The sequence below is a fragment of the Callospermophilus lateralis genome, chromosome 3 (genome assembly GCF_048772815.1).
Source record: "Callospermophilus lateralis isolate mCalLat2 chromosome 3, mCalLat2.hap1, whole genome shotgun sequence".
NCBI classification, from domain to species: Eukaryota; Metazoa; Chordata; class Mammalia; order Rodentia; family Sciuridae; genus Callospermophilus; species Callospermophilus lateralis.
Window position 1 is genome coordinate 106,424,412 of NC_135307.1, and position 14,609 is coordinate 106,439,020.

General features: G+C 44.1%; 1 protein-coding gene across 1 annotated transcript; it reads right to left on the reverse strand.

Moving 5' to 3' along the window:
* Window positions 1-12,312: 12,312 nt before the first annotated feature.
* C2cd4b (C2 calcium dependent domain containing 4B) lies at window positions 12,313-13,401 on the reverse strand. Its single transcript, XM_076848616.2, has one exon. It carries the CDS (start codon window positions 13,399-13,401, stop codon window positions 12,313-12,315), a length of 1,089 nt encoding a protein of 362 aa, XP_076704731.2.
* Between the last annotated feature and the right edge of the window lie 1,208 nt (window positions 13,402-14,609).

The following is a 14,609-nucleotide window of genomic DNA, read 5'->3' on the forward strand; positions in this document are numbered from 1 at the left end:
GGAAGGTGTATAAATAGAATCCATTTTGCAAATGTTAGGTTCCCATATGAGCTCCTGGGAACAGATCCTGGCAGGAATGGGGAGATTGGGAAGCAAGCCCAGAGCAACCATTCTATGGGCAACTATCCAGCTCCAGGTCTTACCCCCAACCTCCTCCCACTGTGCCTTCTTCCCTGGTTCCAAATGAATATGCCCCCAGACTAAATGTGCCCTCTCCAGCCTCCAGTAAGCCAGCCTTCCTAAACAGGACTATGACCTCTTTTCTTTCATCCTCAGTCTTGGCCCTGAACTTGACCTCCAGGCACATGCAGTTTATCCAAGACAGCTGCATCAATCCACGCATCCCATGTGCCCCCTGGTTTACCTTGATAAAAATAAAATTCTCCACCTGTATCATCTTACTTCATGGTGTCCTCAAACTGTGCCAAAAGAAAACACCCTATGATTTGAGTTAAAGTTCTTCGGGGCAGGCCCAGGGAGCCAGGAGGGAGCAAGCAGATGGGAAGGCAACAGGACACTCGGTGCCCAAGAGGCCTTTGAACATCAAATACAATCAGACTTCATCTTTGCATAAACTCTATGGACATCTTTTGTTTTCTCTGGCCCATGGACATGCCTCTCCCATGAGACTATAAGTTCCTTGAATAATAGCCTCAAACAAAACAAAACAAAACAAACAAACAACAACAACAAAAACCTAGAAATAGATCTTGCCAAGGAGGTGAAAGGCCTCTATAGTGAAAACTACAGAACATTGAATAAGTAAATTGAAGAAGACCCCAGAAGATGAAAAAACCTCCCATGTTCACGGATAGGCAGAATTAGTATTGTTAAAATGGCTATACTACCAAAATGGCTACTTAACAATATACAGATTCTGTGCAACCCACATCAAAATACCAATGACATTTTTCACAAAACTAGAAAATAACAGTTCTAAAATTCATTTGGAAGAATAAAAGACCCAGAATAGCCAAAGTATTTTTAAGCAAAAAGCAGGACTGGAGGCATTGTAATTCCTGACTTAAATTATACAGAGCTATAGTGCTATAGTAATGAAAACTATATGGTAATGGCATAAAAACAGACCCTTAGACAAATGGTACACAATAGAAGACACAGAGCCAAACCTATACATCTACAGTCATCCGATCCTTGACAAAGTTGCCAAAAACATACATTGTAGAAAATACATCCTTTTTAACAAATAGTGCTGGGAAAACTGGTTATCCATATGTAGAAGAATGATACCAGATTCTTATCTCTTACTCTGCACAAAAATCAACTCAAAATGAACCAAAGACCAAGAGATTAGATCAGAAACTCTGCAACTCCTAGAAGAAAATGTAGCATCAACATTCTGTCTCAATAGGACCCCTAAAGCTCAGGAAATAATGCCAAGAGTTAATAAATGGGATGGCATCCAATTAAAATCTTTGCACAGCAAAGGAAAATTAGGAATTAGGAATGTGAAGAATGAATCTACAAAATGGGAGAAAACATTTGCTAGCTACTCCTCTGACAGAGGATTAATATATAGAATACATAAAGAGCTCAAAAAACTTAACACCAAAAAATCAAACAGCCCAATTAATAAATGGGCAGATGAATTAAATAGACACTTCTCAAAAGAAGAAATGAAATTCCCAAAAAGTATATGAAAAAATGCTCAACATCATCAGCAGTTACAGAAATGCAAATCAAAACTACACTGAGATTCCATCTTATACCAATCAGAATGGCAGTCATCAAGAATATAAATAATAAGAAATGCTGGAGAGGATGTGGAGAAAAAAGAACACTTTCACCCTGTTGGTGGGATTGTAATTAGTACAACCACTATGGAAATTCCTCAAAAGAGTAGGCATGGAACTACCCTATGACCTAGCTATTCCACTCCTTGGCATTTATTGGAAAGAATTAAAGTCAGCATACTGTAATGATACATGCATACCCATGTTTACAGCAGCATAATTCAAAATAGCCAAAGTATGAAATCAGTCTAGGTGTCCATCAATGGATGAATGGATAAAGAAAATGTAGTCATACACAATGGAGTTTTATTCAGCCATAAAGAAAAACAAAATTATGTCATTTTCAGGAAAATGGATGGGACTAGAGACCATTATTTAAGCAAAATAAGTCGAACTCAAAGGATGAAGGATCATATGTTTTCTCTCATATGGAGTCTAGAGAGGAAAAAGAAAAAGAAAGATGGGGGCAGAGCTCATGAAAATCAAAGGGAGATCCATAGAGGAAAGGGACCAGGGTGAGGGAGTAGGGAAGGAGTGGTTAAGTGCTAGGGAGTGATATTGACTAAATTATTTTGTTATATGGAGTGCATGTATGAAAACATAGCAATAAATCCCATCTTTGTGTACAACTATAATGCACCAATAAAATATGGCAGCAGAATCAGTCCTTAGACCTCTGTAAGGTCCACGAACATTGTTTCCTCCTTAGAAGAGGAGGAAGTGGATCACATTGTAAAAGGAAAACTCAGCCCAAACAGCACAGCCAGGAAGAGATCTCCCTCCTCTTCTCCCTTGCCCTCTCTTCTGTTTCTCAACTAGTCCTTCCTCTCTCTCTGGACTTCTGTTCACTGGAACCAAAATTACATTGTGACCATGACCACAAGGTGAATGGAAACACAAAGAACAGAACTGATTAATCTGTTTGGGGTTTCCTGACACATGATCTACACAAAAGCAAAGCATATCAGATGTTCCATTCACAGCTCTTTATTTATTTATTTTTCTAAAGATTTTTTTAATATTTATTTTTTAGTTATAGTTGAACACAACACCTTTATTTTGTTTATTTTTATGTGGTGCTGAGGATCGAACCCAGGGCCACACATGTGTTAGGCAAACTCTACCACTGAGCCACAATCCCAGCTCTTAAAGTTATCCTCTGCTTTCGTTTCAAGTTAGGGTTTTTTTCCCCCCAATTATTCCTTTTCTAAGCATGTCTATATTTATTTTATTGTTTAAATAGTGCCTGGCACTACAATATTCATCTTTGGAAAAAGTTTTTGGAATGTGGGCAGATATATTTGATTTCTGGTGTATTTCTAGCACCTATCCTCAGGCTATACTGCTTTAGAACATTCTCTCCAAGACTTTGTTCAGTATTTACAATTTCAGGCTAAGGTCTGGAAAAAGAAGATGGGAGATGGGTGATCTATGTATTGAATATCCTCCCTCCTCTGCCATCTCACTATTCCACAACTCCCCTCCCACATCTGTCCCTTCCTACAGCAGGTACCCCAGCCCTCATGTCTGAGTCTTCTGCAGAGAGGAAATAGTGTTTGAAACTTGATCCCTGAAGCCGAACTGCCTGGGTTCAAATCCAAGTTCTATCCCTCAGCAATTGTTGACTTTGGTCAGTGCTGGACCTTTCTGTTGCTCACTCTATTTATCTGCAAAGAACAAATAGCAGAAGGTCACCAAGAAGATGAAATATCTTAACAGACATAAAGCACTGTTAGAACAGTGCCCTGCACTCAGAGGCACTGATTAATAACCACACTTTCCTGTTCTCATCCCTTCTGAAAGTTACACTGTCTGACAGAATGATCAAGTCACACGGACTTATTCTGAAGTCCCTCCTCATTCATGTCTCTGTCCACCTTCAGGGACACTCCTTGGCTTGCTTGCCACCTCAACTTATTTGCTCCCATAAAGCTCTAGGTAGGGGCTGCACTCACCCACTGCAGCTTGGCCTCCCCTGCCCCACTTACTAGGGAGTCTACCACATCCCCCCAAAATGCCCACCACAGAAGGCTTAAAGTTCCAAGGGGATTTGACAAGTCATCAGTATAGGCTTCCCATCTGGCAGAGAGGAGTAAAATAAGGTGTAATCCTGATCCTCCAAAGCCATGGTTAGTTCTGTCCTGGAGTCTGAGAGATACCCACGTGTTGCCATTTTTCTCTCTCTCTCTGAGGCCCTCAACTCCAAAGGCAAAAGCTTTGGCCTTTTCAGGATGGTTCCTTCTCCCTGGTTTTTCTCCCCTTGCTCTGGGGGGGCACATCCCAGGACACTCCTAAAGGGCATATGGTTCCCTATCTCTTAGCCACATTCCCTCATACACTAGAATCTGCCCCTCCCCTGGCTCAGAGGTTCCCTCCAGCAACAAGCCTTCTCCTCCTACCTATTCCTTCTTCCCACTCCCTCAGCTCCCAGTTTCATGAGGTATGGATGCCGGTGCCTTGGGGAGCACCGAGGCCTCTCCTCACACCATTCTCCCAAACACAGGAACACTCACTCACTCTGGTAATTGACACCTGCACCCTCCTCAGCTGGTGGCTCTGGGGCTAGGACATTGACAAGATAGGCAAATTAGCCTGAGCATGTCCACAGTAGACTGGGATCAGGCAAAGCAGACCCAGGTTACCTGAACCTAAGGATAGAGGAAACTTTGGATGAGCTGCAGGGGTCAGAGCAGAGTCCAGGCTTCTAGATTTCCAGGAAAGAATGAGGCCCCATACTGGTCCTGAACTCTTCAGCTGTCACTCAGTTCAGTGTTGATGGGAAGGGAACAACTTGATCAGATATCTAATATATGTTTAAGGCTGGTAATAGGCCAGCACTCACATGTTAATTCTTTAATCCTCACACAAAAAAAGCAAAACCCTAAGGGTCACATGACTCATAAGAGGAAGAGAGACAGCGGGGTTCCAAAATCCATGCACGTAACCACTACCCTGGACACCTGATTATAGGCTCAACTCTACAATTGCTAGCTGGAGTCTATGGCTATTTATCTGTTTGTAAGCCTTTTTTTCCCCCAGATCCACCTTTTAGGTGCAGAATTGTTGTAATAAATAAATAAACCTGTGTTTATAAAAATCCTCAGGAGGGTGTCTTAAGATTAAATATGTGATGCTAGTTATCAACATCCATCATCACCACTATTATCAAGAGACTAATGCCTCTGAGTGGATAACCGTCCTTTTGCCTAACTCTTATCTTTCCTTTATCTCTCCTTGCTCTAGGGGTGGGTTCCTAACAGCATTTCACATGTTACTTATTTAATCCTCACAAAAGTCCCATAGTATATGATATTACATTGATATTTCAAAATAAGAAAATTGAGGTAAAGGAAAAAAAAAGCAAAACTCTAAGGGTCACATGACTTGTAAGAAGAAGGTTGCCTACTCTGTAGGATTATTGTAAAGATGAAAAAATATGAATATCTGTCCATAATAGTGAATAACTTTGGTGAATAGTTTTTGAGTGAGTGCCCCACATCATACATTGTGCTGGGAATGAGAAGTCAAGATGGCATGGTCCCTGCCCTCAAGCAACTTCCAGTTTAGTAAGGCAAACTAGCAACTGCAATAGGACAGTTATTTCACAGTCTGAGGGTCCAAAAGGGCAAGGTTGCTGCCTGGTAGAGTTGGGGTTTTTCTGGGGAGGTTGCTGTTTGAGCTGGGACCTACAGGGTGAACAGGAGTTTGGAGACAGGTGGACAATGAGCTGCTACTCCAGGAGGAAGCCATCCCTGAAGAAGCAAGTGCAAGCACATTGGTTTTGCCAGAGCTGAAAGGTCCCAGGAGCAGTGCTGCACAAGCAGACAAGGTCCAGACAGGAATGGGTCCTAAATGCCCTCCTGAGTATTATCAGGGCCACTGAATGATCCGCGATGACAGTGAAGAGGCAGAGCTGTGGTTAGGTGGTTTGTGGAGCTGGGTGAGCAGGGTCTGGACTTGGGAGATGCCAAATGGGAGGTAGGAAGATGGGTGGAGATACCCAGGAGGATGAAATAACTTGGGCCTTGAGTCCTGGTGGATGAGGGCACTGGTCTCCAAGCCAGGGGAAAAGATAAAGCTCCACAGGGTGAAGGGGAAGATCAATTTAAATTTAGAGCATTTTGCCCTCAATTTTGCATTTTCTAGCATAATGAATAATTTTAAAACCTGTGCATAAGTGCTAATTAGCATCTGTGTAGCATTGCATTTACTCCTTAAGAAACATTTAAAGAATTGCCATCACCTATGTACCCTCACAACCCTTACCCTTGATAATAAGGACTCTTCCAGGGTGTTAAGTGTGTTGCACTTTCCATCTCTACTTTAAAGTGAATACTTTAAACTACTTTTCTCAAGAAATGCTCTTTGGGTTTTATTCAAAATTTCCCACAACATAGAGATAACTTTTTCTGTTCCAAGATTATCTCATTGCAGCCCTCAACTAGCTTCCAGATCTTCCAAATTTGTCAGTTTTCCTTCCCCACAGACTTGAGGCAAAAGGTTCCTCTCTCCCCTCATCCACACCCTACTCTGTCCCCACTCCTCCCTGATCTGAGCAAATACCCAGTCTGTTCTGAGGTCTAACCTACACATGTTAGGGTAAAGGAAGGAGGTCTTAGGGAGGGCAGGGGAAAGAGCTAGGGGGCTCAAGTAGTGTACTCATTCACTTGTATTTATCAAGAGGCTGTTCATCCTTAAAGTACAAGGGCGGGAAGAGTACGCCCTGCAGATCCTGCTTCCTGAAGCAAGTGAAGCAGAACCGGAAACCTGCCTGCTTTTTCCTCTCCCTCCCTCTCCTCCCCCTTTCCCCACTTTTCTTCCCTCCCTTTCTCTTCTCTTCCCCTTCTTTCGTCCCTTCTTTCCTCCCTTCTGTCCTACCCTAATCCCCCACCACCCACCACCAATTTGGAAGAGCAGGAAACAAAAAGTTTGGAGGACTGTGGGGAAGGAGGAGAACTGAAGGGAGGGAATGGCCCCCAATGCCACCCCCAGGACTTGACAAATGCAAATGGGTGACTAGAAGCAAACATCATGGTGTTGTGCATCATTGTCCCACTTTCCCAAGTTCCAGTTGTACCCTACCAAATACTAAGGCTTTAGCCAAGGGACGGTAGCTTCATAGCTCCAAGTCCTCCTGGTGTCCTTTCTCTATGAGGAAACTCCTCCAGTCAGGGAAACCTTCTTAGATGATAGCCTCCACTCCCTAACCGTCTTCTCTCTGAATTACCTTTTTACATCAAATACATACATTCGTGGATTGACTATTTCCTTTAGCACTTCTATAAGTTCCATATCTTGTGTGTACTTATGTTTTAAACAGTGTTTCCTTCTATGCTCATGAGGAGAAATTCAAATAACACAGGTGTGTTTGGGGTTCAGTAAACAGATGATTGGTGACCCAGTGAGTGGGTCCTCTCCAGATGGGTGAAGAATAGTGGGAATGGGATGCAGGAGTAGGGGTAGGGGCAGCTGGGCTGCAGAGAGACCACAGTGAATCTTAGATTTTAATACCAAAAGCTCTGGATGATGTGTAGATGCAGAGAGATCTTGCTTGGATGAAGGCCGAATACTAGAAAATTAAATCTGATGATGGTTTAAACTCATTTTTTAAAGATCCTAGATAGATAATGATAAAAGCAAATATGATAAAATGTTAACATTTGGAAAGTCTGGGTGAAAGGCCTATGCGAGTTTGTTTATAATGTTAGAAACTGTTCTGTAAGCCTGAATTATTTGAAAACAATAACCAAAAAAGGTGATGATGGTGGAGAATGTGGTTTGAGCTGGTGAGAGGAGGGTGTGGAACCCTGGCTCTGCAATAGGGAGAGGAAGACAGAGATTCAGAGAACTGTGCAGGAGGTTCTGACAAAGGAGGCACTACCTCTTGACAGAAGCTGGAGATACTGGTTCTTTTTAAAATCAGAAACTGTTTCAAATCTGCAAAATAAATCCTATTCTTTTTGCCCAAATAAAATGTGGATCTCCCCTGTTAGGATAAATAGTAGTGTCTGGCCACGTGAGGCTTTGAGTTCACAAATGATAAGAACTCCTCGAGGTGATGGTTAGATTTTGAAAGCACAAATTAGCCAAGCTGTTGTTCCTCTCTCTGGAACATAGCAGATGGAGTCTGAAGTGCACAACTAGTGGAATGGAAAGATGTCATTCTTTGTGTTTATGTCATTTAGTGCAATCATCCAGACATGTTCCCAGTAGACTGCCCTTTGTACAGATTTAAGATTACAATCACAGGTGTGCATAAATTTAGCCATTCTACAAAATCATGCTCATCTGTATGCAAATTATAATTTGAAAGCAGAAAGCAACCTATCCTTGTTACTAGGAATCTGGCTATGACTAAATGCAATTCTCTCCTTTAGTCCTTCTTGTCTTCATGCTCAGTATTTTAAAAAAGACAGTTAAGCATTTGCTCCAAGGTCACAAATATAGGCCCCAAAGAGCCCTATATTTGAAGCCAGGCATTTTTGATAGTCCACCTCAGCTGCTCTTGCTCATTTCCTACAGGAAGAAGCATCTGCCTCAGCAGGAGTTGACCTCCCACTGAGATAAGTTAATAGGCCCAATAATTCTAAAACTAACACTCTTTCCCTTGATGGGATTGGTTCAGATTGGCATTGCAACCCAATTTGGGCCAGGAAAACACAGAGAAGTTATTGGGGTCTTCTGGGAAAGTCAGCCTGAGATGAGAAATCATGTAGTAGTAGGGTTAAAGGCCAACCCTCCAGGATTCCAAGTGTGACCTACCTCTGGACAGAATGATGTTGTGCATGGCAGAACATGGCATGTGGGTTCTGGGCAACTGCTTCTCCTCACTTATGTTCTGGATCTTCTCTTTCTTTCTTTCCAAAGACTGCTTCTACAGTTCTTCCTGGACCTTTCTTTGCCCTATCATATTTCCAACATGCTTTGATTCTTTCACATTAAACCCAAACAAACCATACTCTCTCCCAGTTACAGCCCTTTTTCTCTCTTTCCCTTTTCAGAACTTTCTATCTGAACTTTCTCATCTTCCATTCACATTTTAGACCATCCTTATCTGGTTCCTGTCATATCTACTCTCACAAAACTTCTTGTCAAAGTCACTACTGACATTCATTAATGAGTGTGTTACTGTTCTCATTTCTCCTGACCTCCCAGACGGACTTAAATTGCTTTAGCATTCCCTTCTTCTTGGAACACTTTCTATCTTGGCTTCTACGCTGCCCACTCACTTGGTCTTTCCCCTACCTTGCTGGTAATGCTTTTCTATCACCTGCACATTGGCCTCTTCCCCTCCATTGAATTTCTAAATGTTGGACTGACTCAAAGTTTGATCCTGGGCCTTCTACTCTTCTTGGTTTATTCTATTTCTATCTTCATTCAATGCTCAGTTTGCACAATATTTGTTGAGTGTCTAATATAAAGGAGATACTGTTTTAAGCATTGGAGATCAAGCAAAGGTAAGTGGACAAAGTCCCTGTCTTTATAAAGCATACATTCTCATGGAAGAGAAAACAAACAACAAAGTAACTGTATAATATGACATTGGGTAGTGACAGCACAATGAAGGAAAACTAAGACAGGTAAATGGATAATGAGGATGGTGCTGTTTTAAAAGTGGCCAGCGAGGGCTTTTTGAAGAGGTGACATTTACATCTTAGTACTGAATGAAGATAGAAATAGAATAAACTGAGTAGAGTGCAATGTGAGAAGAGTCAAGGACCTCACCAAGTGGGACTCCACTTGACTTGAGTGACAGAAAGAATAACAGAACTATTTGATATCATTTATTAAAATAAGACAAGAGAGAAGATGTAGGAGGGAAAAACTAAGCATTCTAGTTTGGATCTATAAATATAACCTATTACAGTGTTATGTGGATATACTAAGGGGTTATTTAAATACATCCAGTTCCTCTTGTAAATGATTCTGTTTTCAAGTCTCACAGAAATCTTCCCTGACCACTCTGTTTCTGAGAGCATCTGCCACTGCCATTTCTCCATCCAGATAGTCTCTGTCACATTCCTTAGTAGTTTGTTGTTTTCATGATAGTTACTATAATCTGTAAGAATAGAACTTGACTAATTTTTGGCCATATACTTGTCTATTTTGTTCATGCTGCATCCTCTGGGCCTAGAATTGTGCCAGTCACAAAGAAGGGGCTAAAATCAGTAGTTGTCAAGAGGACATAGGATAGGTCTGTTGTCTGGGGAAGTCAGAACAACTTGGTTCTCCTCTGAGTTGAGCTATGAGAGCAGGAAGCCATCTGTGAAATACATGAGGATCTTAAGCCAGGGAGATTTAGATTTGGCCTTGGGAAACCAATACACCTTGACCTTTATCTCCACTCTTCTAGGAAGATCCCCCACAGTAGCTCTGGAAATGGGCATTAGAAACTGAACCCATTAGGAACTGAACAGCCCACCTTTAACCTTTTTTTTGATGAAGAACATTCTATGAAGGCCTTTGATATTTCCTGATATAAATAAAGCAGGCACAGGCTCCATCTGATTGGCTTGCCCATCCTGCCCCCACCTTCAAAACTACTTTGTGTTCTGTGGGATTTTTTTGTCATTCTATTTTTCTTACCTTTTATTTCTCAGCCAGCCTATTCCATTGAGGGCAACCCCATTTCCACCGCCTGCATGGATGCAGGCAAGATATGAATATTAGCTACATGGCTTTGGACAAATTATTTCCATGATGTTTTCTCAATTTCAAAAGTGCTTAGATGATTTTTAAGGGCTAATTTGTCTACTTCAAAATATATTTAAATCCAGGATTTTTATTTCATCTGACCAAATTTGTACCCAGAACATCATTTTGGTAACAAGTATGCTAAAAGGCTTTCTGATATAGAATGAGTGCAAATTATTGCATGTAGGGAAATTTACCACAGGAATCCTAAGTTCTCTATATTGCCACCTTGGCCCCTCTAAGTCCTCATTTTCAGGTGGATATCTGTTCTGCCAACTCCACTCCAGAACCAGGGAGAAACAATTGGAAAGAAAGAAGAGAGGTATTTGTTTTCTGGGACATTTTTGAGCACCTACTTAGTACTGCAGTTCCAGTCTTTCCAACTAGGCTTATTTCCCCTGCATTCAAGGGGCATTTAATGACTAAGGCATCTCTTCACAGACTCTGTGAGGCAGAGATTACCCCCATGTCACTGAAGAAAATGAGGTTCAGGAAGATGATTTGATTTTCCCTGGTTCAGACTAGTAGTTCAGTGATAGAAAAAAAAAAAAAAACTTTCCACTATGCCCTAGATACAAATAGTCAAGGGTAAACCCTCCTAGTTTAAACTAGTTTCCAACAGAGATCAGTAGAGTAGAGGAAAAGGACAAAGAAGGATGGAGGTGGGGAAGGCATGTGGAAGTACTGGGGAACAAATCTACCAAATATGCTATGCCTGTGTACACCACAATGAATCCCATATAAAATTGGAATACACTAATTAAAATAGTAGGAGATCAGGGGATAGAAATGGGAAGGGAAAGGGAAGTACCGGAGAATTAGATTTATCAAATTGTGTTATATGCATGTGCAAATATGGCATAATGAATCTCACATTATGTATAATCACCAATTTTTTAAGAAAAGAAATAGTGTTGAAGAAACTGAGAATTTACATTTCAATGAATCTGGGACATCCTACTGCAAAACTAATTACTATGTAACTACACAGGTAGATGGGAATATGCCAAAAGAAATTGTTTGAAGAGGCAGGAAAGATTTCCCAGGGCCTTCCAGAGAAGGAAGAGAGATGCCAGGAGTATCTTTTCCTCCCATGATCACTGGAAGATTCTTCACTTCCCAGGTTTTTCTCTTCTTCAGCATCCCACCCCCACCCCACTGAACTGAGGGGCACTTAACCATTGAGCCACACCCTTTTTATTTTGAGATAAGGTCTCACTAAGTTGCTTAGAGACTCACTAAGTTGCTGAGGCTGGCTTTTAACTTGAGATCCTCCTACCTCCGCCTCCCAAATTACTGGGATTACAGGCGTGGGCCACTGTGCCTGGCTTCCTCAGCAATTTTTGAAGAATTCACTTTCAAAAGAATCCTGTTTTTTTCTCAGCGAGGAATTTTCCTCCCAACAAGATGTCCTTGTCATAAACGTGTGTCTCACTGTGATGCGTATGCACACGTATCACCTAAAGCTGTATATGAAGCTATATATGAATCTCAGCGTTGGGCATGATTCTGAATGAAAAATTGTTTTTATCAAAAAACCGTTTAGCATTCTCTTAAAGCAGAAAGGAAGGACAAACAAAGCAGTGTACTTCCTTTCTCTTTCTCATCCAGTCCCAAGCCATCCCTCTCTTAACTTTGAATGTAAAAAATGGTCTGGTAACAAGGACTCAGTACTGTAAATAGAGGAATCATTATTCTTTCCTTCTCTATGAATAAATAAAGAACTAAAACATCGAGGTAAGATCATAAATAGAAAAATATATAAATAACATTTATTTTGTACAAAGTAGCTGTCAGTGTCCAAGAGCCAAGCAGCTGTTGGTGTCCCCAGATGCCAAAGGCAACCAAGAGAGGGGCCGAGCCCTCAGAGGAGCAGGAGAGAGCCCAGCAGCAGCTCTCCCTGGCCCAGGACGCGGCCCCGCTCCAGGCCGCGGCCCTTTTTCTCCGCCTTGACGCGCACAGTCAAATGGCGCACTTGGTCTTCCGTGAGCCCATCGAAACAGAAGTCCTGGTCAAAGGCGTCCTTGAGACTCCGGCGGAGCACTGAGCTACGTTGCTTGCGCGTGGAGCCTGTAGGCTGCAGAACTAGGCTGATGCGGCAGCCAAGGGCCCGGGGCTCAGGAGTACCTCCGGCCAGGCCCTCGGCTCGCAGCAGTCGGATGCGGAGGCGGCCGCTGCCGGGACAGTAGTTGGCGGCCAGGCGCAAGGCGCAGCCAGCGCGGCCCAGTGCCACGGTGCCCTCAGCTTCCACGAGCTTAGTCCGTGGGTCCAGGGACGAGGGCGAACATTGTGGCGCGGGGGTGTTGGGCTGAGAGGCGGAGCCGCGCTCCACGTCTTCGTCCCGGTTGGAGGCAGAGCGTGCGTGAGCCAAGCCGCGACTCCTCCGACCCCGCAGCGCGCGACTTAGCAGCCCGTTAGGGGCGCGCAGGAGGCGGCGGCCGCAAGGCCTCGGGGAGAGCGCGTCCCGAGGCGGACAGGGACAGCCAGGTGCCGCGGCGGGAGCTGCGTCCGGGGTTCGCAGGGGCAAACGGGTGACGTCCCCTTCTCGGTTGCCCCCGTAGGTGTGCGCTCGGGGTCTGGCAGCTGGCGGCTGCAGGAGCGCGGCGGCGCGGGGATCCCCGAGAAAGAGCGACTCCTTGCGGCGCGTGTGCGGGCTCTCCAGTAGCGTGCAGAAGCCGTAGGCGGTGAGCGCGCGGGGCAGGTGAGGCAGCGAGAGCGCGGCCTGTGAGCGCGGGTCCCAGTCGGTGCGACCCGCGCTCTCATCGTCCGCGCGGGGCCACAAGTCCGGTTCCGCGGCGCACCGCCGGGGCAGGGCGCCGGCCGGGGGAGATTCTGGTGGGCACGACAGGGACAGCCGCGGCGGGATGCAGAACTCGGGGATGCGACCCGGAGTGAGAACGTTAGAGAAGGCGGGCTCTGGAGCTGAGGAACGCAGTTTCCCGAGGAGCCGCATACTCAAAGGCTAGAAGGAGCAGGAAAAAAGTGTTCCTGGGGAAGAGAAAAACTGCTTGAGTTTGGGCGCCTGGAGCTGCTGGACTCCCGCGGGAGAGGCTAGATCCTTCCCCCACAGCCTCTGAAAGTACCTACAGATTTACCTAGGACCCTGGGTCAGCCCGAGTCTCTCGCACACCCTCAGACCCACCCTGCCTTCCATTCATTGAAACTAAGTACAAGAACAAATAGAAATCAGACCTTTTCCTCTTCTTAAATCTGCCTGGGTCTGGTTGCAAGCTCAGAGCTGATAACTCCACGGTCGTGGCTGGGGCGCTAGGTCCAACACTACAGCTGGGACAGTGGCACTCCTCTCTTATAGTGTAACTAAAGTCCCGCCCAGTTGCCTGGAGTCCAACCTCTGGAGACACTGGACAGCCCGCCTTCCCAGTCACCCCTTCCTATGACGACTGGAGCCCTTCATTGGGCGCTGCGCCTGAGCGACGTGTCTCGGGGTCAGACGCCTTCTAGTTAGCCTTGGGACCTCTTTCGCGATAACTGCAGGGAGTGGAATAGACAGTTGGGGTGTAGGAGCTGCGGGTGAAGAGAGGATGCTCTGTCGCTCTGCGGAAGAATTGGCGGCTGGAAATGTTTGCTGCATCTTGGAGAATGTGAAGCAATATGAAAAGAACCATTAGTTTCTAGGCTGGGAGATAAATCCTGTCACTCACTCTGCACCTGACCTACAAGTCCTAGGGATTTCTATTTTCCTGCCCCCTCGCCCTTACTCTGCAAATGAGTGAGTACACATTTCCAAGTACACATGCTCCTTCACTTAGAATGGGGTTACACCAGGATAAACCCATGGTAAACTGAAAATTCTGATAGGCTGAAAAATGCATTAGCCTAACCTACCTTACACATGTTCCAAATTCTTACATCTTCCTACGGTTGGGCAAAATCATCTGAGGAAAACCCTTTTTTTGTAATAAAATGTGAAATAGTTCGTTTAGTTCAAAGTGGAAAACAATGGTCGTATTTGCTTGCTTTTGTAACACGATGAAGTCAAACATTTATGCCCAGAGTATAAGTCGGAACCATCCCTGTATCTTATTTAGCATCTGTCTCCCTCTGCTGGACTGTGATCTCCTTAATGGAAAGAATAGCTATAAAAATTTCTCCGTAACTTTAGTTGCTGCCTATTATCTTAATTGTCACAAAAGTTGGGAT

Bases quoted from the DNA above. Each gene is read 5' to 3' on its own strand.
- C2cd4b (XM_076848616.2), bottom strand. From the start codon at position 13,401: ATGCGGCTCCTCGGGAAACTGCGTTCCTCAGCTCCAGAGCCCGCCTTC.